This window comes from Pseudorasbora parva, chromosome 17 (genome assembly GCF_024679245.1).
Source record: "Pseudorasbora parva isolate DD20220531a chromosome 17, ASM2467924v1, whole genome shotgun sequence".
In the NCBI taxonomy this organism is placed as follows: domain Eukaryota; kingdom Metazoa; phylum Chordata; class Actinopteri; order Cypriniformes; family Gobionidae; genus Pseudorasbora; species Pseudorasbora parva.
The window spans coordinates 40,511,492-40,539,192 of NC_090188.1; the positions used below are offsets into that span (position 1 = coordinate 40,511,492).

General features: G+C 38.5%; 1 protein-coding gene across 1 annotated transcript in view; it reads left to right on the forward strand.

The window, feature by feature from the left end:
* The window catches only part of plpp4 (phospholipid phosphatase 4), a 181,953-nt gene extending 156,966 nt beyond the window's left edge, over nt 1–24,987 (forward strand). Inside the window, exons 6-7 of the mRNA XM_067422586.1 lie at nt 2,684–2,854; nt 24,121–24,987. Of these exons, the coding sequence (XP_067278687.1) occupies nt 2,684–2,854; nt 24,121–24,332 (383 nt within the window). The 3' untranslated portion in view covers nt 24,333–24,987. The remainder of the gene's footprint in view (nt 1–2,683; nt 2,855–24,120) is intronic.
* Nucleotides 24,988–27,701: the final 2,714 nt, after the last annotated feature.

Sequence of the window (27,701 nt, forward strand, 5' to 3'; positions counted from 1 at the left end):
TCGGAAAACTGATGCTGATAATATATGAGCACGGGTGAACCAAGGATTTGTGTAAGTTTATGTTATGTCAATGTAAGTTTATTTAATCCGTGTAAAACATCAGTGTTTGCACGACAGTGGCTGTATTGAGTGCTTTTGAAAAACATGAATTAAAAAACGTATCCAAGATGATGACGATGACAATAATAATTATTACTATACTAATGGGTCCTGCACAGTGCGATTTTTCAAAATCCTTTGCGAATGTCCCTTGTCAGACTGTACGAACATGATCCCCGATGTAAGCCATGTCACACTGTAAGATCTCAGTTGGCATTAATGTCAGACTGCACGATAGTGACGGCGCGCTAAAAACGGACGCGCACAAGAACTCGTCCGGAGTTTTATATCATCAATGAAAGACGCGTTCGGTGACAGTGAGCTGCATTACACGCGGGACTGAAATGCTGGCTACAAAGAAATCTCTAGCTCTCGTTTTGGTCATAGTTTGTCTTGAAAAACTGAGATATTTGACTGTCGTCGTAGGAGAAGTCACACTGCAGGATTGTGTGCCAAATCTTCTGACACTGCCAGAATTTCGTCTGAGGCAAAATTTGATCGCAGCGCTCATTAATCGGCTGCCGGTGAACATGTCAAACTAACGACCAAAGACGTCAGATTTTAGCCGAGGATCTGAGGAATCTTTTAGGATTTGCTAAATTTGTCTCAGAAGGCCAAAGAGTGGCCAAAATCGCACAGTGTGCACCCGGTTTAAGTTTTGATTACAAATACTTTATAAGAATGTGTTTGAATGTATTTTCATCCACCGGGATGATAGAAATGACGTCATTACGTAAGAACGTAAAAGAACCGGTGATCTGGTTTTTTTAACCGGTTCATTGAAACGAACTGTCCGAAAGAACCGTTTTGCGGAAAAGAACCGAACTTCCCATCCGAGAGAATAAGAGTTGTGCATGAAGGAATCTACAGAAAGCAATACGGCACAGTTATCCTGGCATAATGTTGCCTTTTAAAAAAAATTAAAATTAAATTAAAAATAAACAACGTCCACAGCAGTGTATGTCATTAATGTGTTTACTGTGATAATGGACATGTTTGCTTTTGCATGAGAAGTCTGACATTTTGCATCTTGTATGTGTTTTGTGGTTTTGTGTGCCGAGTTTTGAGAAATGGAGCCACAGTTTAAAAAACAGAACAAAAAAACTGACCCATAGTTTTTGTGTGTAAGCATTTAGCAAACACCTTATACGTGTTTCTCCAATACAGATTACGGACTACTTACCCACTCTAATCACAGGTGAAGTTCCCTTGTGAAACCTAGAGTACAACCTTTTGTTACTCTCAACAAACATATGATGCTCTCTTTCACTGTATATGACAAAAAATCTATGTTTAAAATTTTGATGCCAACATGATACCAATATTTGATTTTATTTGATTTTATTTTTTGCATTTGTGTAGTTTCAATTGTTCCTTTGTTTCTTTTAGTTTTTTCTAAATACATTTTAGTACAAAATTAAGTTGTTCGTAGGCAGATTTTGCACAGATATGTGCATATGCACAATTGGTGAATGAGACGCATTGTTTTTGTAAATCCAGTGATATATATATATATATATATATATATATATATATATATATATATATATATATATATATATATATATATATATATATATATATATATATATATATATATATATATATATATATACATATACACACACTTTTTTTGTGCTAAATTTTTAAACATTTTCCTTTCATTTGATTTAGCATTGATATTTTAGTCATTGAGAGTTGTACACTCTGAGGCAACATGAGTAATTGAAGACTGGTAATGCAGCCAATTTAGACTTGATGCAAATGAGAAGCAAAGCACCAACGCAGGAACACCTAGTACCCAACAAACAGTACAGTGATTTGGCAGCCTCCATCAACATAATCAGTGAAAATGTGAACCCCTGGTTACGAAAACTAACATTGCATGTCCTACGGTTGTAAATTTCAGATTAGCAGCTTAGATGCCTAATTATTTGGTTTCACACCATTATCATTTTATGCTTATTAATGCAACAGTGCTGGAGTCCTAATCTCAATTCAAGCTCATTTATAATAGCTGTAGTATCTCATTAAAAGGCATTGTTAATGTAATTCAGAGTTTATGAAAGAGCAAGAAATCTATCTTGATTACATTAAGTTGCCAGAGCAACAGATTTGCAGAGAGCAGGAAAGTAGAACAATTGCTAGCAAATCCCGTCCTGCATTTGTTTTTCCATGGAATTCTGGGAAATGCAAGCTCTGTACTGTGCATTTAAAAAGAAAAAGAGCAGAATAGCAATGTATTTATGTCCCAAAGTCTACAACAGGTTTTCACAATCTGTTTCAATCTGTTTTCACTCATAAAATAAATGAGACCATTGTTGACAGCAAAGAGTTATAAAATAACACTATATGCTACAGCTCAGATAATTTGATAATCATATTTGATTTCAGAGTTTGGTATTTTGCAAATCTGAACACATTTTAAGACATTGTTTATCTTATTTGAAACTTCAGAGCAGACGTATGTACGATTTTGTATGTCTAGGAGACAGTTTAGATATTAAAATTTGAACTATTGTAATTTTCTACAGTATATGGTTTGCATTTACTTTTACCTTGTATTTTATTTCTCTCACCTTAGTTGCTTTCTCTGGACTGGGCTTTACCTCATTTTACTTGGCGGGAAAGCTGCAGTGCTTCACAGATGCTGGACGTGGACGCAGCTGGCGTCTCTGTGCCATGGTCCTGCCCCTTTACAGTGCCATGATGATCGCCCTGTCCCGCACCTGCGATTACAAACATCACTGGCAAGGTCAGAGGTTTGCAGCAGTGTCCTACAAAAGCACACAAATCCAGTTTATCCAGTTCATGTGTGTGATCATCTGACAGTCAAAGACACTACTGTTACTAATAGACTAGACACTACTAATGGTTTGTTTAGCAGCACAGCGACTTGGACCATTAATTTAAAAACAGTCATTAGATCAGATAGATATGTCAATACAGAAATGTACTTTTGAAACATTGTTTCATGTAACAAAGTGCAGTATTCAGGATTCACAGTGCTTCAATTTTTCCACATTTTGTTGTTACAGCCTTATTCCAAATGAATTAAATTCATTTTCTCCTCAATTCTACAAAGAATACTCCATATTGACAATGTGAAATAAGTTTGTTTGAAATCTTTGCAGATGTATTAAATAATATAAAATATAAAAATCACATGTACATAAGTATACACAGCCTTTGCTCAATACTTGTTGAAGCACATTTGGCACCAATTACAGCCTCAAGTCATTTTAAGTATGATGCTACAAGCTTGACACACCTATTTTTGAGCAGTTTCTCCAAATATTTGCAGGACCTCTCAAACTCCATCAGGTTGGATGGGGAATGCTGGTGCACAGCTATTTTCAGATCTCTAGAGATATTCACTCTGGTTCAAGTCTGGGCTCTGGCTGAGCGACTGAAGGACATTCACAGAGTTGTCCTGCTGGAAGATGAGCACTCCAGAGTAGGTTTTGATTAAGGATGTCTCTATACATTGCTGTGTTCATATTTCCCTCAATCCTGACTAGTCTCCCAGTTCCTGCCACAGAAAAACATCCCCACAGCATTATGCTGCCACCCCCATGCACGGTATTGGCCAGGTGATGAGCAGTGCCTGGTTTCCTTCTGACATGATGCTTGTAATTCAGGCCAAAGCGTTAAATCTTTGTTTCATCAGACCAGAGCAATTCGTTTCTCATGGGTTGAGAGTACTTCAGGTGCCTTTTGGCAAACTCCAGGCGGGCTGCCATTTACCTTTTAGGTCTACAGACAATTTATTTGGACTTCATAGCTTGGTTTGTGCTCTGACATGCACTGTTAACTCTGGGACATTATATAGACAGGAGTGCGCCTTTCCAAATCATGTCCAATCAACTGAATTTACCACAGGTGGACTCCAATGTGGAAGAAAGCTGAAGAAACATCCGTGAAATGATCAGTGGAAACAGGATGCACCTGAGCTCAATTTTGAGTGCCATGGCAAAGGCTGTGAATACTTATGTACATATTTTAGTTTTAATAAATTTCCAAAGATTTCAAACTTCTATCATGTTATCATTATGGGGTGTTTGTAGAATTGAGGGGAATAATAGCATTAATTAATTTAATACACTTTTGAATAAGACTGTAACTTAAAAAATGTGGAAAAGTGAAGCGCTGTAAATACTTTTCTGGATGCACTGTATTATTATGGTAACACTTCATTTTGATTCTCCTCCAAAAGATATTCTACTGACATTCTACAGCACAAACTTATTGACAACGAAATATATCACATATTCACAAAAATACAGAATGTATACAATATGTCAGTATATTTTACTTAAATGTAGGTCTATTGGTACATACAGTTTAGAAAGTTACAAGCTTACAACATTTTAATAACTTGTCTTCAACCACTTGTCTTCAACCATTAATTGTGTGTGTGTGTGTGTGTGTGTGTGTGTGTGTGTGTGTGTGTGTGTGTGTGTGTGTGTGTGTGTGTGTGTGTGTGTGTGTGTGTGTGTGTGTGTGTGTGTGTGTGTGTGTGTGTGTGTGTGTGTGTGTGTGTGTGAGCCTGTTTATGTGGTTTATGAGGACACAAATTTGTATAACTACATGGGTATTACACTGGTATTACACTATAAATGTGGTTTATGAGGACATATCAAATGTCCTCATAATTCAAATGGCCTTAAAAACATACTAAATGCTGTTTTTTTGAAAAAGTAAAAATGCAGAATGTTTCCTGTGATGGGTAGGTTTAGGGGCAGGGGCAGTGAAAGGGGATAGAAAATATGGTTTGTACAGTATAAAAACCATTACGCCTATGGAGAGTCCCTGTAAACCACATAGACCAACATGTGTGTGTGTGTGTGGGTGGGGGGTATATCTAGTTTTTTTAAATGCATGTTGTTAGTAGACAGATAAAATCATCTCATAATGCTTTATGTTCCACTTTAAATATTATATTAAATAACTATAATAATAATAATAATAGATTTTATTTATAATGCACTTTTTCATTCCGAAGAATCTCAAAGTGCAACAAGGGGGGGGGGGGGGATAACAAAAAAATCCCAAGAAGCGGAAAATCCCAACATCATGCCGGATGACGATGGCCCAGATGACACTAGCCCGGTGCAAACTTCCGCCACCATGCAGCTTAAGCCCAAGGGAGACCACCAGCGAGCAGCCGCGGCGAGAAACATCAAATGTCCTCCAAACCAGAACCAACCGCAGCAATTCAAACATAAACATTAGAGAAGCGGTGGAAAACGGCGAAACGACGAACAACGTCCTCTCAGTGGCTGCCAGCAATCAGCAACAGCCCCGATTGTAGCTCTGACTGTTAGACAAGTCACAATCATAAGGAAATAAAATAAAATCTAAATCTAATAGTACATTAACATGATTTGTGGGTGGAGAAGCGGCGAACAGACAACGCCAGCGTCCTCTCCCCCACGTTCAAATCATATCTATATATAATATATAACTATAGAGCATATATGCAACTACAGTACATGTCAACTAACTCTCATTAGAGTATTAGTAGGCTGTCTGCTTAATATCTGCTAACACTTTATTTTAATGCTCCCCGATAGACATTCTACTGACTATAAATAACTTTGCAACATGTCAACTTATTCTACAAACCTGCATCCTAACACCGATGGTTTGTCGCAGTTACTTCTTCTTTGAGACAGAGATAGATAAAACATCAGCAATTGTTTGTCATCATCTTTACAGCTCACTAGCCTGCTTCTAGATTTTTTACCCATACAGTTATCAATCATGTCTGTGTATCATCCAGAATCACTCTGGTGCACAGCCATACTGTCATGATTAATAACAGCCTGTATGATGTAACTAATGAAATGTCTGAATCACCAAAGAAAGCATGACATGAGTTGATGGAAAGGGATGTATAACCAATGCAGAGGGAAAGAACATCACAGGTTTTCAGAAATCAGTGACATTTTTGTAATTTAAATATGTATTTTATGCTATATCCTGGTCCATAAAGATTATTGGCATGGTCAGACTCCATGTCTCCAACATATCTATTATCATGTTTCATGTCATGTGATTCCCTTGCCACATGTGCGCTACAGTTTTGCTCTTTGTGTCTTTCTCTCATTGGTTAATATTTAGCTTGCATCTTGTTAGTCATTAGATTAGTCTTTGTGTGTGTATATATAGCCCTCATGTTCCCATTGTCTCTTGTCCAGCTTTGTTTTGTGTTACCACTATTGCTCAAGTCAAGTCTTAGTTTTTATTTTGTATTTATTCACATTTTGTTTAAATAAACTGCACAACGGTTTGGACTACTGTCCCCCAGTGGACGTATGTGACAGATATCAAATGAGGTGAGACACTGTTCCTCACATAAAGCCATTGTATGACTTAAAATACATGCACATATCACATGGAGTCATTTTATGATGCTTTTCTGGGTTTTTGGACACCTTTAGAGTTCTACAGCATCTGATTCTGTATCCATTCACTTTTTTTCGGGACACGAACAGTGTGAACAATATCTTTCTTTGTGTTCCACAGAAGAGTGAAAGTAAATTTTCATTTGTGGATGAATTATTCATATGTGGCGTTCTAGCATTTTCAGAAAGAGCTCTGTGAACATGCCATTTTGAAAAGTTAATCATAACTATCTATATTATTATTCAATTACCTATGTCCTTGTGATTCTCTGGGTTTAAACTACAGAGAGAAAAAAGTGAAATCCTTGAAATGAATAACAGCAAAAATAATAGTTCTACGAAAGCTGATTAAAAATGATCACAAAGAAATGGGAAAAAAACATGTTTGATCCCTTCAGCAGATAGGTACTCAATGTAATGTCAGGGTGGGGTAACAATTCAAAAGACAAACAAGAAATATTCACAGGAGTTGACAGATCCACTAGCAATCCTCGGCGTGGTGGATTGCGGTTGAGGATCCAGGGAGTTTTCCAAATGCAGAAAAAAACTGTTGATAAATGTAGGTAATTAACAGGGCCAGCTGCTTATATGCAGGAACACAGTATATTATAGACAATCTGATCCCCCAAAAAAAGTTTAATCAGATTTCATGATCAGCCTTTTTGACTCTCCTTCTTTTGAGTATTTCCACATCAGTCCTATTGAAATGGCTACTAGGAAATTCTAGACAATAAAAACATGATAAACGATCTGTCAGCCCGGCACTAGTCTCAGCCTCAGACGTCACGCCCACGAAACATTGGCTGTTCGTCTGATGCATATGGCACACTTATCTGGAAACACTTCAGGAGTTTAGAAATCGCAAGACGTGCGTGTTGCTTTCAGGGTTCTAAATTAACACCCGCCAACCTGCTAAATGCGGGTTAAATTTCTTTCTTTTTTAAAATTACTAGCCAGTTTGGCCGGTGGCACGTGCATGGCATTACATGCATGATACATAAGGCTCTGTTCTCTGTCATTTATCCCCCTGGCAGCACTTCCTACATTTCCCATGAATACGGTGCTGTAATGCTATGCGATGACGTTTCATACACTCATTGGCTGTGCACAGTTTGCAGTGAACCCTTGTCTGGGACAAGTGGATTTTTTGAAGGGGCAAGAGAATTTTACTTGCTTGACTGTATCCTGATAAAAAACATTAAAAAAATATCTAAATACCAAAAGAATGATTCTATATTCATTTAGTGTAAGTGGCGATATGTGTAAGTATGATATATAATGAACTGACGGTTATGCTGTTGATGCTCGCGCAGCCTCTCGAGGAGAAAACACAACAAATAAGCACAGCTCATAAAAAGGAAATTAGGTAACATACACGGTTAAAACTTTTTACAAATTGTGGAGTTTTTATATTTATAACAAAATATGATAGCCTCCAGTTAAGCAACATGACAGAACCCAGGGTGCTGTTTTCCTGAATACCATCACGACTGAAAATGACACTGATTTCATATGACAGTTCCAAAAAAAATTTATTAACCTAAGTCACTTACATTTTAGATGCAATATTGACTGTTTTTGTAAGATTTCAGCTGTAAAAATAGTTTGAAACAAAGATCACGGCAGTCTGCAGAACCCGCATCTCACAGCAACAGTGTGTCACTGAATAATTCAGTGTTTGAATGAATCGGTTGAATCAAAGATTCAATGACCTATTCGTAAACGATTGCCTCATTCTTGAATGAATCATCCGTTTGAATGAATCGTCTAAATGACTCAATGACTCACAAATTAAGACGGTCACCTACTGCCTTTCAAACATTCATCTTTCATGATGAATCTTTCATCTTTCCAACATTTCTTATTTGTACATTTAAACATATTTAAAAACAATAAACATTATTTAATGCAGTTGTAATTTTTCTTTGTTTGTGTAAATTATTTAATTTGATTGGTAAAAGCCCTATAGTGCCTTATTCTAATTTAATTTCTAGATTAAAGGGGTGGTAAAACACATTCTTTCGAAGGCCTGATTGTGTTTGTGGGGTGCACTGTAACGTGTTCATGCTTCGTTTAAAAAAAAAATTGCATTATTTTTTATTATATATTTTACCTTTATTCTACACTGCTCTGTAGCTCCTTGTAAAAACGGTCTGATAGTTTCTGGGTTCTATGAAGCCAGTCCTTCAAAAATACGCAATGGGCTCTGATTGGTTAGCTGGCCCAGCGGTGTTCTGATTCACCTAGTTCACGTGTTTATAGATTTGTAAGGGATCAGGAGCTGTGGGCAGGGCGCTGCATTACATGTTTTCAATACTGACAGGGAGTCGGAGCCTGCTGGATTTACAACACAACATCATCCACTTCACCTAATATATATGTGACATTACGTGCAAGAACAGGGTAGAAAATGATTGTGTTAGTTGATCAATAAAGTTATCAAGGGCTGTGGGCATCCAGCCGCCGTTATATGTTTAAACACTGACGGAGATGGGGCATGCTGGATTTACAACCTAAGATCATCCACTTCTCCTGAATGATAAGTGAGATTTTTCTGATTGTGTAATGTAATTTGAAGTGTATGAAACCTAAAATAAACATTAAAAGACACTGAGCTCTAGTCAGTCTCTCACTAACTCAGTCTCTGGCTCAGCGCCAGTCAACGCGCTAAAGCAGATTTACATTTTTGCATTTGGCAGTAGATCACTGAAATATTATAATCATATCTGTGATCGTACGCTGCAGGGACCAGCCTAGAATATGATCGATCGTACATGTCAAAGGGTTAACAAACTGGTTTGCAGAGCAAACAGCGTTGTCATATCTATACTTCCTTGCTACAATGTACAATTTACTATACAAACTATTATAGGAAAACACATAGAGGAAAAATAAATCATTCTTACAGGTTATGGCCTGTAAACAGCTTCTGTTTTTAGTTGGAACTGCTCCATCTTTCAGGACAAGCCGTTGTGCAAATCTTGCATTGAACTCGTGATGATTGTGAGAATGTGTAGCACAGAGAGCAAGATTTCAATTTTAACCATTGATCCATAATTCCCCCGTTCCTAGAAAGGCTGAACATAGTCGACCTACAATCGGGATGAAAATAAAAGCAGTTCCTCTGTATTGCAAAATGGCCTCGTCCCCCTTATTTCCTATTCTCGAAGGAGGAGTTGATGTTAATATTGAACCCGCAGATGTCAGCGAGTCTGGAGGGAAAGGCTGTAGTTCCCTACCGGCCGTTTGCTGTAGTCCTTAGAAACTGATTTCTTTAAAAGCAAATATCTCCCTTTGCTTTAAACTTTGAACGTTATAACTTTGCAGATGTTGTTTATGCTCAAACAGCAACATTACACTAGCTAAAGTTAGAAAAGTGGAATCGTGTTTTACCGCACCTTTAAATTAAAAAAAATAAAATGAAAGCTGATATTTATACAATTATGGGAAAAAATCCCCTTTATAAAAGGTAAAAATATCACAAATATGCAGATTTAAAATATTTCAAAGCTGATTGAACACTGGTGAGAATATTGCTTTAGAACAAATCACATTATATATTATTTAAAAAAAATCATAAATCACACCAAAAAAAAAAAAAAAAAAATTCGGACAAACACGTTTTACTCGGACAAGTGTATGACAGATGTACTTGTCTGACGGACAAACACATGAAAAGGCTTAAAGTCGAGCCCTGTAATTTGCTTGAGTACTCTAATTTACCTCTGTGTAGTTTATGTGTTTTTAATGCCAACAAGCTTAATAAAATGATCAAATGCATTCAGTGGCACTCATAATTTCTCTTATTTTCACCAGAAAAAAAAAAATTGGCTAGTGGAAATTCTGATTGGCTGTTAAATTTAGAAAGTTACCAGCAACATTGGCTGGTGATCAAAAAACCCTGGTTGCGTTCTTTAATGGTCCGCCTGGAAACAAATGCTGTGACACCAAACTCCCTTGTGGAAGAATAAAGTCATTGTGTTTACTGTAACAATGAGCGATTACAGGATCAAAGAAACGCTGGATTTTCAAAAGTATCTGGAAATAGCAGCTCCATTGTTGCAGTAAACTTGCACAACATTCTTGAATGAATAATTCATAGATGCATGCCGGTCTGTTATTGCAGGCACATTCACTTTATATTTTCACGCCCCTAAACATGATGTGGAAAACTAACAAACTGTGATTGGTTAAGTTACATATCAGTCAGACATCCTCAGACGGTCCTTGGCCAATGAAAGCTGCGATAGAATCCAGGGGTGTCATTTATGAAACTTTGCGTAGATTTCATCCTAAAAGTGTACATACGTACAAAAGCTAGATTTTGTGTACGCACCAAAAAATTCTGATTTATAAAACCATGCGTCCAGGACCTGCGCAGAAACCCCTTTATCAATCACAGCCAGCAGCAGAATGGCCCTCATTTATCAATCTTGCGTAGAAACGGGCGTATATGTTGGCGTATGATTATGCTTACACTCCTCTCACCGCCTGATTTATGAAACTGTGCGCACCTCTGCAATCCAGGTGTACGCAATACTTGCCCTTGATAAATGCGGCGGCTGAAAACGATCGTCATTAGAATAACACGCCCCTATATATTCAAGTCTCCGCCTCCTCCGCGCCCTCATTTTACGCCATGGACAAACAGAAGACGGCAAAGAAGCGAAACTTCACTGACGTGGAGATCGGGCGCGCTCAATCATCTCACTAGTCCACTAGTCAGGGCACTGATCAGGACATAAGTCAATGGGCTGACTCCCTGATCAGTGCTCTGAATACTGACCTATTGAGATGATTGAGACGCGCACATCGAGACCATCAGGGAAGTGGAAAAAAGCTAAATTGTTTTATTTGGGAGTTTAAAGAGTGGGATTAAAGGCACCTACAAAAACAAAATATGGACACAATTTACGAGTACTGTTAATAGTGTGGGGGTTGAGAAGCGCACTCCAGCAGTTTAAAGCTGTTTGGATGAGAAATTACCATCGCAATGCATTATTTTACAGCACGTTTTGAAACAATTAGCATTTCATTTCATTTCACGGCATGTATTGGGGTGTACGACAGTGATGATGATGTGATGTGGAGTACCATTCATTCAAATTAATAATTTCATGACAATTTGTTCTTCTTCTTCTTCTTCTTCTTCTTCTTCTTCTTCTTCTTCTTCTTCTTCTTCTTCTTCTTTTTCTTTTTCTTCTTCTTCTTCTTCTTATTATTATTATTATTCTTAATGACGCTTGTTATTTAGAAGAAGAATGTCGTTTTTATTGATTTTATTATTATTTAAAAGAAGAAGGTCATTTTTATTATTTTGTCAGTCTGAATTATTTTAGTCCCAGTCCGTGCGTAGCTGCGCAATCAGCACAAATAACACTGTTGGATTTAATCTTCATGATAATGTGGATATAACGTATGAAATGGAGTGAAAATTAAATATCATTAATTCTTATAATCGTTCTTCTCACATTTATTTTCTACAATCTAACTTCAGTTCACGACTTCACCATCTGTGTCGCCAATTCCCTTTGTCTCCAGAATGTGCGTACGCACGGCTCAAAGTTTGCTTAAAGGTGCACACATTCTCCCATCAAGTTTGTGTTTTATAGATCACAACCTTTGCGTGGGAACTGCCGTACGTACGTTTTCAGCCCCTCTATTGGGTTGAGATCTGGTGACTGTGGGGGCCATTTTAGTACAGTGAACTCATTGTCATGTTCAAAAAAGCAATTTGAAATGATTTGAGCTTTGTGACATGGTGCATTATCCTGCTGGAATATTTATGGAATATATATATATATATATATAATTTCATCTCCCCAACGCTATCCCAGCTGCCCATCTCCTCACAGTGCAAAACGTTTTCACAGAGCTTGGGATTCCCATCAACCCATGATAAAACATTGGGACCAGCCACATCTACCGAATTTCTGGGCATTAACTTAGATACAATCAATTTCTAGGGTTCATTGCCCAAGGAAAAAATCAATAGAATAATTCTGGTTGTGTTTTTCCTTTTAGGCAGCCCAAATTGTTCTAAACGTGAACTCATATCTCTGCTCGGCCAATTTAATTTTGTGATGCACATAATTCCACAAGTCCACCACTTTATATCACACCTTCTCTTGCTCACATCCTTGGTCCATACTTTAGAAGACCAAATATCCTTAACCCAGCTTATGGAAAACTTCCTAAAACAATGGAACATATCTTTTTTTCTTCATTAACCTCATTTCTTTACCCATTGACATCCATCTATTCACAGACGCCACCCCCTCCATCGCTTTGGGGAATTTTTATCAAGGGTGCTGGTTTGTGTATTCTTGCCGTTCTCACTCCCCTGCTATGATGCCACAGCTAAGATGCCTCATTTGGATTTCAGCGTGCATTTAGTTTGTTATAATAGCTAAACATGTCCCCGGGTCCAAAAACTAAATTGCTGACTCCCTCGCTCCCTTTACTTTAAAAAAAAAATTTTATATGGTGAAACAATTTTTCATTAAACAAAGCAAAACAGATCAAACCATAAAAGGTCATTTAAGTTATATCTTCAATCTCCCATCACCTATTCAGCCTTTCCATTGTCTCTTCTGGTATCCTTACTTCAGAAACTCACATGCTAAATCCCTATCTGACCCACTTTTCGTGGATGACTCCATCCGCCCTGTCACACATTTTTGGTTTCAAAAACACTTCAAATTAATTTGTATTCAATTTGGCATCCCAGCTGACAATTTGTATAGTCACTCATTTCGCATAGGGAGCAGCAACCACAGTTGCTCAAAATGATCTCTCCTAACAGCATATTCAAGTGCTCAGTCGATAGTCATTTGATGATTCCCAGTATGCTCAGCAGGGCTCCAGATGGTTGGAATCGCTTACTCCCGTTCGACTGGGCGGTGGGGTTCACCCATCCGATGCTGTAAGCTGCAGGCTCCCATGTTTAGTTGTGTAGGCTCTCCTAGTCAGGAGATTAAAATTTTATTTTTTCAATTGCACCCCGTTTGCCTGGCGGGTGGCTAGACTCATGTACACCCCATTTTCCAGCCGATGTGGCTCACCCATCTGCAGGCTCCCATTGATTGCCGTGTGGGCACTTCCCAGTTGGGCGATTTAATTCCCTTACACCCCTGTTCGTCTGGCCGGTATTCAGTTCAGTTCATTCATCCATTAGGAAATTTAGTTTGCACAGATGCCACATATCATTTATCCAGTCACACAGAGACATTCATTAAAACATTTTTAATTTTGTAGCATATTACCCATGATTAACTGTTATTTAACTTAGAAATAGCAGTTGGTATAAATGAGTTTTTAAACCTCCTTGTTCTCCCCTGTTGCTCTGTAGCTATGACCTAATGTAAGTGCAACAAACTCTCTATATAATGGATGAGATGGACAATTAATTATCACATAGGCTTTTTTAATGTGTGAATATTAAACTTACAAAAGACCGTTTAAATGTGAATCCAGCTGCAACATAAAATGTATTAGATGTAAAAGTGTTTAGACAAGATTTATTTGGCCTGTTTTGGACAGATTATGAAGTGTTTACTGTAAATAGCCCAGTGTCACATCAATTAAACTTTTGTTTGCAAAGTTCTGCTCAGATGCTATAAGTTTACAATCTACAATATGCTACTTGTTGTAGCAAATAAAACATTTTGTTTTAAATAGATAAGGTAATATTATTTTATAATTTAATATATGTTGATTTTGAAAAGTGAACAGCAGGAGTAATATAGGGCACATCATTAGATACGCAGTACGTCAAAAGACATGGAGTTCATCACAAATTTTGACCACTTCATTAAGTTTGGTTTTGTAAAAATTGTCTCTTACATTTAATCAATGTTTTTTATATATTTGCTTCTTATTCAATAAATAAGAAGCAAATATAGCAGACAATACCCTTAGCACTAACAATATCATGCATTGCAAACTCAATGATATATGAGTATTGTGTATATCGGATAGTTTACAAAATAAAATTATTCAGAACATTTTTGCCATTGAAATGACTGGGAAAAAAGTGTCCCAATCAACCTGAATTCACATCATAATCTTTGAAATCATAATTGCATTACATTGTTGTTTTAAATCCCAAATATTTTAATTATAACATTCATCATTACCAATTATTCAGTTATTTGTATTTAATGAATACTGAGTTGTTCATATTAGTTTGTTTTAAGCTAGGAACACACCAAGCCGACGCCGATCAACTAGTGGCGACGAAAGCAAACTGCTGAGTCGGCTCACGTTGGCTCACGTCGGCAGCGTCTTGGGTCCAAAGCGGTCCAAAGTTGCCCTGACACACCAAGCCGACGCTCGACATCCGACGGCCAATAGCGCGTCCGTTCTGCGCCTGCGTTAGAGGAAATACCTTTCCGTCCCAGCTGGTGGCAGTAGTCTGTTTTCGTTATTCGAAGCGGGAAACCGGAAGAGCTATAAAGATATCAGCTGTCGTTTTCATTTCCCCACACAGACGGATTCGTGCATTTCAGAACGTTGCAAATGGCATTGCCGTTGTCAGCCCTTGGTCTTTTACTTGTGGAAGAGGAAAGGTAGAAGCGGACGCGAAAAATACGAGGAACGCTCACTAAATGGGTGAAACCATGGATACCCGAAGTCGAAATGTGAAACCATAGATTATTACACTTGTTCACCTATCAATGAACCATAACAATAACAGGGCATAGCTCAAACAATACCCTGCAAATTGGCTCATTCAGATGCATTGTGGAAGTTAATGTGACACAATCTGAACAATGGCCACTTACCCAAAGGATTGTTAAAATAAATATATGTGTATGACGCATTCTGATTTACAGTAAATTATGTTTGTGACAATGCTTGGTGCTAGTTCAATGAATTATGACAGAATTTGTATATATTTTTTTCATTGGAAACATGCCTATGGTGACATTTCTTCAAAATGATATCATGCTGGTTCTTGCACATCACATAACAGCAGTTTGGAAATGAAATCTCCAGTGGCACAGAAATGTTAATGAAAATAATGTAACACTAAACCATACACTGAACTTAACTGACAGTAACCATGCTAACTATTAGTTTACAGATATTGCACTTTGATAACATTGTATTGTGGAAGTAACACATTATGAAAATATGTCTCTATTAATTGAAAATCTATTTAAATTAAAACATCAATACAGATGTGTTTATTTACCCTGCTAGTTAGATGTCAAATAGCAAAATAAGGGTTAGAATTCTGCATCATCTTGTGTCTTGTGATCCTTTTTTACATAAAGAACTGTGAATGCAAGTACCCAAAGTCAAAGTTTTTTATTTTCCAATGTTCAGTACAATGGGCACAAATAGCTCTATAGAGAATAGCTATAAAAGTAGCTATGTAGGTAGATTCAGCCAAGGGTGTACGGAGCCGTAGCTCCGCCGTAATGAAGCTGGGCTCCTGACGGGGGCCAATCCAGGTGTCACTGTTGGTACCATCTGAGGGTGAACAGGATTCACTTTCAGACAAAGGTTCCTTAAAGACACAATCAAAATGTGAACAATGTGATACAATAGATTCTTACACTTGTTTACCAATAACCCATAACAATAACAGGGCACAGCTAAAACAATACCCTGCAAATTGGCTAAATGGATCTATTCAGATGCACATTGTGGAAGTTGATTTGTTGAATTACTTGTAAATAGACCCATCTGAACATTCATTGGCCACTTTACCAAAAGCAAAATGTTCATTTGTTCAAATGGAAAGAAAAAATAAATAAAATAAATTATATACACACACACACACACACACACATATATATATATATATATATATATATATATATATATATATATATATATATATATATGTGTGTGTGTGTGTGTGTGTGTGTGTGTGTGTGTGTGTGTGTGTGCGTGCGTGTGCGTGTGTACCCTGATAGTTAGATTTGAGGTGCACTCCTTCCTTTTTGTGTGAGGTTCTAGAAACTGCAGGTGGGTCTTCTGAGCTCCAGAACTTCCTGAGGGTCCATGTTTCTTGTAACACATGTGGGTTCGCAATGAATCCCATCCCCTTCTTGAGCTCTTTCTCTGAGGGACAAAAAAAAAAAAAAAAACATTACGCTGAGTTATGTCAATTTCATGGCTATCGTAATGTTCATTTTTGTTCTACTTTTAACTGGATGTATTCTGGATGACAGCATTTTTTTTTTACAGTCGCTAGAACACATTTCTCAATACATTTAGGTCACTTTTGCAAAACTCTCCACACAGTTAGTACTACCGAAATATATGAGGGGTAAACTGTGGATTTATCATTGCTTTTGGACATTAAGACATGCATTAAGTGTTTTGATATCTTTAGTGCATTTTGAATGTGAAATTAACTGCTGTGCAAAGATGAAAGTTGCACACAACAATCTAACATGCAGTTTTTTTAAAAATATGGACTACTGAAGAAGAAAAAACTATTGCAAAAAAGGAAATCTTACCTGACATGACAACTTTATTTGCGATCTCACGCCACAGTTCTGCTTTCGCCACACAGTTGACATAACGTTAACATTTTCCCGTAGTGTGATACTAAGCTGGCCTTTGCTGGATCATGCTGATCAATTTCTCTTCACTTGCCTCGGTCTACACAGCCATATATATTAACATGTGTTAACATGTATCGGAATGAGGAATATAATCAAATGAGACGAGACCTTTCTTTTACTGTCTTTGGAGGAGACAGGCGTTCTGTGTTCCCTCTTGACTCTGTCGTTTACTTGCTTCGTCACTTCCGTTTTATTTTCTCGTGCACTGGTTCGCTAGCTGAACAGCAAATCAGAACGATCATATGTCCCGACTGACCGACATGCGGCGACGCCGATTTAACATGTCGACGAGGACCAACGCCAGCCGACGGCGTGGAACTGTGTGGAACACACCGAGGAAACTTAGTTGGCCGACGCACAAAAACTGCCCGACGGCCGACCGTCGGCTTGGTGTGTTCCGGCCTTTAGACTTCTTTCAAAAAAAATAAAAAATTAGTCAAATTACAAGGCCTTTGTAATGTGCTTTTGGTAAATATATTCTAAATTACCTAAAACAAAATATATTTATTTTGTCCTGTTACTTATCTCCCTCTCAGCCACATACCTGAGGCTCATTTATTATGCAGCTCAGTATGGGTTCTTTTGTTCTCTTAGGTGTAAATCCCAGCATTATTCATGATCGTTCATGCATCTTCACATATGAAGAGAAAGAGAGAAAAAGTGACTTATAAAATGTAAATAAATGTCAGTTTGAAGCAAAATTCCAGACAGCATCAAGAGTCTTGTGGAAACATCTATTGTGTGTTTTGGCCATAATTGTGGTTGTACATTTATTATTTTATTTTTTCAAAAAACATGCATAAACGTTATTCTCTCAAAAACACAAGCATGTTGCTCACATATTATGGTAGCCCAATATGTGCTTAACACAGTGTAATGATACTTTTGCCATTAATCTTTTTATAGGCAACTGAAAAATCTCAAATGTCAGATCTTGTCAAAACTTCTAAAGGGCCCAAAAACAGTTCAGACTCCAGAGGGTTAAACATGTCTTGAAGTAATATCTGTTGAACTCTAACCCTGGATGCAGTCTTAATCAACTTAGTCATTTTTCAGTTTCAGACAAGCTAATACAATCAAACCATACAATGACCTAGTAAGAAATTACAGATTCAATAAAACTCCAGTAAAACAGTGTCATTAACACTTTAAATACCTTAAAATAGTTACTTTTCCTTAAGAAAAACAAATGTTGTTGAACCTTTTTACAAATTGCATCAATATTATCATCAACGTTTATTTTACTATCCATCACTGTACCCAGATATCTAATCACATCCAAAAGCTCAAGGTCCCTACCATTAATTACAGGAGATGGGACAGAAATGGCAAACTTTCCAAAGTCTATAATCATATATTTGGTCTTAGCTATATTTAAATTTTAACCAAGAAACAAAATCTTCCACCACAGGTCCATGAGATGTCTCCTCATTTGCTAGGAGGCTTACAATGGCAGTGTCATCCACAAACTTCAGTATACTGTTGTCCAATGTACTACTACAGTCATTGGTATATAAAATAAAAAGCAGAGAGGAAAGTATACATCCTTGAGGGAAACCTTTAGAGGAACATAACTGGGAAGATAGCAAACCATTGACTCGCATAAAAAAAAAAAAAAAAAAAAAATTCTGTTAGAGGTTCTATGGATTATCCATCTTACTGAATTAAGACCCAGGTTAAATGGTCTGACAAGCTTTTCGGCTTCCTGTTTGTGGCCTAATTGTGTTAAATGTACATCAAAATAAATTTACAAATACATTTAAAATAAATGTAAAAAACAAGCTGTGGCCTTTTGGATAAGGTGACCAGATTTCTAAAATGGAAACCGGGTACATTTCCTATTTAAGTGGTCAAATATCACTAAAATCTAATTTGCTATTAGGCATGGGTATGGACATGGGTAGACCTGGACACTGAGGCATGGACACGGACATGGGCAGACCTCGACCCTGAGGCATGGGCATGGACCGACCTAGACCCATGTCCATGCCCATGCCTCAGGGTCCAGGTCTGCCCATGTACATGCCCACGCCTCAGGGTACAGGTCCGCCCATTTCCATGCCCACGCCTGAGGGTCCAGGTCCGTCCACGCCTTAGGGTCCAGGTCCGCCCATGTCCATGCCCGTGCCTGATGGTCCAGATCCGCCCATGCCCACGCCTCATGGTCCAGGTCCGCCCATGTCCATGCCCACGCCTCAGGGTCCAGGTCTGCCCATGCCCACACCTCAGCGTCCATGTCCGCCCATGTCCATGCCCATGCCACAGGGTCCAGGTCCGCCCATGTCCATGCCCACACCTCAGGGTCCAGGTCTGCCCATGCCCGCGCATCAGCGTCCATGTCCGCCCATGCCCATGCCACAGGGTCCAGGTCCACCCATGTCCTTGCCCACGCCTGAGGGTCCACCAGCAGAACATCTCAAATGGAGATTGATAAAATGCACCTTACTTGTTTATTGGTGTTTTCAGATCATCCGCACGTGAGAAAGAGCTCGCGTGTTTGCTGTTGCAAGATTTCAGTAATTAAATCCCCCAAACAGAGCTTTTCTGTGAAAAAAAACCTGTATACTATCCGTTTTTTTACCTAAACATGTCCAATCTGGCAACCATATGGATGCGAGAAATCTCATATGCACATTTCAGCAATCTCCATTTGAGATGTTCTGCTTCAAGTTTCAGTCTACATTTTAGACTTTTTTCGGGTTTTTTTCGCCAACGATATTGCATGTTTATATAACGTTAGTCACAATGTAGGCTACGCAGTGACTGATGTACTCTGAACAAGCATGCGAAAACATCATAGGCCTACTTCAGTTCTCAAAAATATAAATATATAACTTATATTTTTACAAAATGAATAGCCTTGTTAAATGACTGTTGTTTGAACTAATATGGTGGAAAAGGTGACGTTTGGTAGAAGGATCGAGTGAACGATCTGTAAGCAACGTATCTGCATTTGTATTTTTGCAATACAAAATAATATTAACCTTTGTCATTAGACAGACTATTTATTTTTGTATGGTACTTGGAGTTTCCTATTCATAAGCATCTTGCGTCATCTAGACAATGTGGTCTCTAAGAAACTTTCAATTTAATCAGAAATTGTTTAAACAGTCAATAAGTGGATAAAACACTATTTACTGCTTGCAGGAATACAGTTGCCCCTTTTCTTCAGTTTAAGAAGCTGAGCGAAGCTTGTTTGAAATGGGCCGAACAAACGAACGATTTTGAAATAAAGTGTTGTGGTATCCGATTATAATAAACCTCAAACATGACTGTTGACATATGAAAAGTCCTCACGTCTCCTGCACAGCCTGAACATGACGTGTGTCATGAGAGTTGCCGTTTTTGCGATCCTCAAGTGAGCTGCAGTTTATCTGCAGATCCAGTTACCGTCAGTTCCGCCTGGCAATGCACATGTTTGGACAGATGCAAATGTTGCATCACGGTTGGGTTTATGTTGAGAAGCACTTCTTTTTCCGTGGTGTTTTTGATTTACGAGATTTACATAAGAATGAGGAGGCAATGGTGTTTGAGACTCACAGTATGTGATGTCCATATACTGAACCCTTATTATTTCACTATAGCAAGGTTAATTCAATTTTCATTCTAGGGCACCTTTAATAAAATAAATGCACTTGGGTTAATCAAAACCTCGGCTCCAGTGAATCCTTGTTACAGTCTCCATATATTGAGCTATTAAATGCACAAAAGTAGTTTATGGCATCTTCAGCACCCCTCCCTGCCCTTTGCGCAAACTGAAAGAAATATAATTTATCTTCTACATGCTTCAATATTTCCCCCCACTTTAAGTAGAATCAATAATGCATACTTTTGACTTCATTACATTTTGCAGCAAATATTATACCTTCTACTCCACTACATTTCTACAACATTTTGTTACATTTTCTGATCAGTTTTAGGGGTCTCAAGATTAAGGCTTGTCCGGATAATTAGTGGATAATAAATAATCTATAATGAAGTGACGGTTGCACTGTAGAGGTTCACGCAGCCTCTCAAGGAAAAAAAGGAAACAAATTAGCCCCTCTCACACAGAGGAACTCATAAACATACTGCAGTTAAAATTTTAAATGTGAAGTTTTTATATTTTATAACATATAATACAGTTAAAAAACATCACATGACATGACCAAGAGTGCTGTTCCCTTTCGAAAGGGAACTCGTGCTGCGTCAGCTGACGCTACGGGGAACGCCTTCAGCATGACAGGTGTCTGAAATCGCTATCAAATCACAATCCTACTGTCCAGCGGCAGCCAGTGACGTCATCACCATGCGACCAGGAAGTATAAAAGGGCACCGTGCAAAAATGACACTATCCTTTAATCTTCAGGGACTGTTTGTCTGACTCGTTTGAAAGTCCTAAAAAATTAAGTGCACAGAGAAAAGGAAGCATGCGTACAGGAAGTGCGCTGACCTGTGTCCCAGGAGGTTTCTCGTGCCTCTGCCTGGGGGAAGAGAATGCGTGGGAGGTTCTTAAGGGGGTTTCCAGCGCAAATTGTGAGCATTTCCCCATGAGGACACTCCGCTCTCGCCTGGCCCTCTTCTCAAGGGATAGCCGCCCAGCTCCCGGGAGCCTTCGATTCCTCCCTGACCTTCACGAGCAGGTCGTGGGGGCATAGAAGAAGCCCTACTCAGCACGAATTCGTCGACATCAGCGATTTAATTTCACAGATGTCAAGGGATTGGCCGAGGCGGGGTATGTGTCAATGCCGCCCATAGACGAGACGTTTGCAAACTATCTTGCGTCAGTGCGGCCATCGACACTGAGAGCTTCTGCCCTGCCATCGAAACCAATAAAGACAACTTTGTGTCTTAGTGGCAGGGCGTACACGTCCGCGGGTCAGGCGGCAGCGGCTTTGCACACTATGTCGGTGGTGCAGGCTTATAAGGCTGACCTTCAGAGGGACCTTGATCAGGGGGAGGGCCTACCCCCTGATGCGATGGCCGAGTTGCGCCGCACCACAGATCTCTCTATCCGGGCTGCCAAACAGACAGCAGTCACCATCGGACGGTGGCTATGGTGGCCATTGAGAGGTATCTGTGGTTGAACCTGGCGGACATCGGGGCGAAAGAGAAGGCTTTTCTCCTCGATGCCCCGGTCTCGCCCTCTGAGCTTACAGTATATTCTTATATTATCATGACCTTTTATATATCAAAAGCTCATGGGAAAGTTGATGTCTTAATTCATCACCCCTTTAAAGATTGCATTCGGAACCGTTTGGTACATTTACGCACCGAACCAAAAGCCCTGTACCGAAACAGGTCAGTATGAATACATGTACTATACACCGCTAACATATATGCATATATATATATGAATGTGTGTGTGTGTGTGTGTGTGTGCGCTGATGATACAAACAAGCTTCTCAAAAGGATGCCTCATATCAGTCAAACAACTGCAAGCAGATCCTTATTAGTGTGACTTTATATGGACCTATCCCCTAGGCTTTAGCTTTGGCTAGTAGAACAGAACTAATCTGTGCAATAGTGGCATGGACCATTAAACTTGATGGGTCCAATCTGGTCCAAGTAAATACAAGCTGTGGACTCATACAAGCTCGCCCTGTAGCATCGTGATTTAATGAGTGGGGGTTTGTTCCAGGAACACATTTTCAGCCCATCCTCAAAATTACGTTTCAGTCATTTGATTTTATTTCAGACTGAACATTTTGGGAATTAAATAGCTTTGTGGTGTTTATATATGCAGGTTGCACAGCTGTGTGTCAGTGCGCATGCAGCTCTTTTTAATGGGGATGCTTAACTGTTTCCTCTCAGGCTGGTATTAAATGGCAGATAACATTTAGTGAATTGTGTTTTCTGTTTTCTTAGGTCAGTAACAAAACATTATTTTAAAATGTTGAAAAATCTTATAACATACATTTAATCTTCTTTGTGTTTTTTGTTTTAATTATTCATGGGAATGAGAACCATCAAAGAAGGATCATAAAATTAGGCAGACGTATGGCTATATGTGACCGTGGACCACAAAACCAGTCATAAGTCACACAGATATCTGTGGCAATAGCCAACAATGCATTGAGCCTTTGACTCCTTTTTCAATTGCATAAAACACTTTTTTTTCTTTTTTCAAAACACTACAGTACACACAATTCTCTAGATAAAATACAAAAATCTAATGGGAAGTGACTTGCTTTCCTTTTCCAAACACAACCATTCAAAATGCTACACTAATTCATCAGAGCCTCACAGTAACTCCTCACGTGTGCAAACGCTCATTGCTTTACTTAACACCAACCAATCATGGCTTTAGAATAGGCCAAAGGTCAAGTTATAGGTTCTGAATAATGGATTCAAGCAATGCAGACAGAGTAAAGGGACAGGACACACACACACACACACACACACACACACACACACACACACACACACACACACAATTGTGTTAATTACTGTATTCTAAAGAATATACTTTTGGTTTACATATATTTATGGTTTTGTTGTATGCTACTGTGTACAACAGTAATGTTTGGCCTAATAAATATTTGCATTGGTTTACAGTGTACTTGTTACCCCTCTCATCAGATGACGTTCACTGTAGAACATTGTATTAAAAAGTAGATATGAAAGACCAAAGAGCTTTGGATTTAGAACAACGGTGTTTACATGGTATATCCAAAAATGTACTATAATGAAAGAAGTGTTTGCTATCTGATGCAAATGTTTCATTCTGACATGTATTTATTGCATTTTTTAAGTTTATTTTGAATGTAATGTTACATTTTGAAAGTGAGGCATTTCACATTTTGTGTGTGCAGTTTTGGGAATTGTGTGAATTGAGTTTTGAAAAAAAGGGTTATCATAAATATATCAAACATGTATTAGTAGAGATATGCATTGCTAAGGACCTCATTTGGACAACTTTATAGGCGGTTTTCTCAATATTTAGATTTTTTTGTACCCTCAGATTCCAGATTTACAAATAGTTAATGTAATAGTTAAAATAAAATGTGTGTCTTACGTTGTGAACCTTCAATTGTTCCTCACAGATGCATTTGTTGGAGGAGTGATCGGCTTCTTCTTTGCCTATGTCTGTTATCGGCAGCACTACCCACCCTTCCTCCACATAGACTGTCACCTGTCATATGCTAGTCTGGCTGTAGCGACCACCCACAACATGCCAACCTCCCAGGATCAACCTCTGCCCACTGATAACGCCACCAGCCTGCCTCTGGAGGGCATGACCGAAGGACCAGTATGACTAGTAGAGACCTGCCGAGGATCGCAATCCTCTGACCCCCAACCACACCAACGTGGTATGAACCACACTTGACTGACACTTGCACATTCCAATGAATTGGATCATCCCATTTCATTTAGTTTCTTCTTCTTTTTCTTCCTCCAAACAATAAGCAGAGTTATCTGCTGCTCTCATATATGTTACACATCATTTAATTACTGAGTATTGGCAAGTTGGAACCTGGTGCAAGAATCTCTCTCTAACAAAAAAGTACCATGGCAAGTAATAAAGAGTTCTATGATACACCGAAGTGGCAATCATTCAGTGCCATTATATATGAACCATCTAAGACTTTTTTGTAAGGGCTGCCTATGATCCAAATAGCAAATTGGTGCTCTGAGAGATGTAATTCTTATTATAAAAGGATTAATTCATAAATCTCTAAACTTGCATTGGAATCCCAACTCATCAATTCATTATTTGCACTGGTTTCCTTTATATTGTTTTGTGTTTATCCAATAGCTGGTGTGCATGCATGTTAACAGTTAGTGTAAAACTGTGCCATGTTCCGTAGCTTTGCCACACACCGTGTACCACACACTGAGGAATTAGATGGAAGAGCAGACTCACTAGCAAAAAAAAAAAAAAAGGCATAACATACATTTTTGGACAACCCAGGCTCATTGGAAATACGTGACTCTACCTACATTTTTGCAACACCCAAAATATGTACCTCCAGGTACGTTTACCTGCGCTTTTTGGGTGAAACGTCCACCGGAGGCGCTAAGTGGTAATATTTTTAAATATAAAATATAAAACCATCATCTCCGCCATGTGATTCCGCCAACCTGATCTCACAGAATGAATATTTATAGCCTAATTTTATATTTTGGAGCAACTAACTCCACTCCTAACCTAAACCTACCCACTCTCAACAATATAAAACACGTAACAGTAACAGGCAAATACATTTACAGTCACATGTATTTATTGCAAAAACTTACCAAAAAAACAGTATAGAAGTATAACTCATGTTGGATTCCAGGCCTTCTGAAGTCATACGATGATATCTTCATGTGAAGAACAGAGATGATCTTAATGTTTTAGTCGTTGAAATGATGATCGCGCTCCTTTGCGAACAGAACACACACACACACACACACACACACACACACACACACACACACACACACACACACACACACACACACACACACACACACACACACACACACACACACACACACACACACACGGTGGTCTATGTGGTTTACAGGGACTCTCCATAGGCGTAATGGTTTTTATACTGTAAAAACCGTATTTTCTATCCCCTTACACAGCCCCTGCCCCTAAACCTACCCATCACAGGAAACATTCTGCATTTTTACTTTCTCAAAAAAACATCATTTAGTATGTTTTTAAGGCCATTTGAATTATGAGGACATTTGATATGTCCTCATAAACCACATTTATAGTGTAATCCAGTGTAATACCCATGTAGTTATACAAATTTGTGTCCTCATAAACCACATAAACAGGCTCACACACACACACACACACACACACACACACACACGTTCATTCATATTTCTAATTCAAATGATACACACGGCAAGATTAGAATGACACGATCAGTAACGAGACACACGAGAGCCAATGGCATTTTACAAACGAAGCTGACGTAATGACGAAATTGGTCACGAGACACACGACAGCCAATGCTGTCAAAGCTGACGTGACGTTTCTTCCGGCGGAAATATTTGAAATTTATTATTGGTGGATGGAGTCGACGTTACTGATCGCTTTTGGGGATTTTCTTCACACAAATCAATCGTTTGTCCTCGAACACTTGGAATATTTGTACTTTCTGAATAAATTATGCCTGCAGTCGTATCTGCCTGTTATATCCTGTTTTTTATAATACAGAGATGGGTAGGTTTAGGGAAGGGATTGAGTTACGCGTTCAAAATGTGTCTGAATATGTGTGTGTGTCCACAAGGTAAATAGATTTATAAACATACTAAATAGTTTTTTTGAAAATGTAAAAATGCAGAATGTTTCTTGTGATGGTTTAGGGGTGTGTGTGTGTGTGTGTGCGTATGTGTGTGATGGGTAGGTTTAGGGGCTGTGTGTGTGTGTAATCGGTAGGTTTAGTGGCTGTGTGTGCGATGGGTAGGTTTAGGGGCTGTGTGTGTGTGCGATGGGTAGGTTTAAGGGCTGTGTGTGTTTAGGGGTAGGGGCAGTGTAAGGGGATAGAATGAAACGGCTTTGATAAACACGCAAAAAAGCGATTATGCATCTTGATAGCACGCCAAGATCATGACTAACTGATCATGAGATCAGTCTGGGAATGGAGAAAAAATATTACCACTAAGCGCCTCCGGTGGACGTTTCACCCAAAAAGTGCAGGTAAACGTACATGGAGGTACATATTTTGGGTGTTGCATAAATGTAGGCAGAGTCGTGTATTTCCAATGAGCCTCGGTTGTTTTTGGATGTAGTACTACAGTATGATCAAACCATAGGTTTTGGATACTGAATGCTTTAGAAGTTAATTTTCATGGTGCAAGAATTTGCACAGCTATCAAATTGCCATCTTATTCCAATTTAATATCATCATTGTATCATGGTATTGCCACAGTTCTTTTTTGTAAGGTTTAACAACAAGATATAGTATAATAAAGTTACCTAAAACATCCTAAAAAAGGAGTACAGCATATAGGAAGGAACATGATTTGGTTTAAAAACAATGGAAGGGTAAATGTTAAAAGATACATCTAATGTTTGTAAAGGGTATATACTATATTCCCTCTCCCAAAGATTTATCTTGAAACCACTAAAACAAGTTTACTTAACATAAAAAAGGAAGGGCCAGATTTACTAAATAGGGCGCAACCCCTCACCCCCTGCACCAACACAAAAAAGAGAGATGGGAATGGAAAATGTTACACTTTTGGGTGTGATCTACTGACAATATACAAATTTAAAGAAGAACTCAGACGCAGCCAGATCATTTCCATAATGACCAACGCAATCTACCAAAAGCAGTGCAAATTAGCTTTTTAGGCAGTAAATAATGGTGAACGCAAATTGACGAGCGTAAACCTTAGTTAGATCACCTTGAGGTATTCATTTAAATCCTCTCCTCCCATAAATACTGCATCTAAAAGGGAAACTCCTACAACTGCATATGCAAAAAAAATAACTCTTTCCACACCTTTTCAGTGCTAATGTTTCACTCTGTGTCTTTAGTGAATCCTGACAGTAGTTTTTTAAACGGCAATAGAGGGTTTGCGCTGACGTAAGCTGTTCGTAAATCTGGCCCCATATTTTTTTGATTGAGCCCTTTTGCATTTATTAAAATGTTAAATTATTTATTAGAAAAAGGAT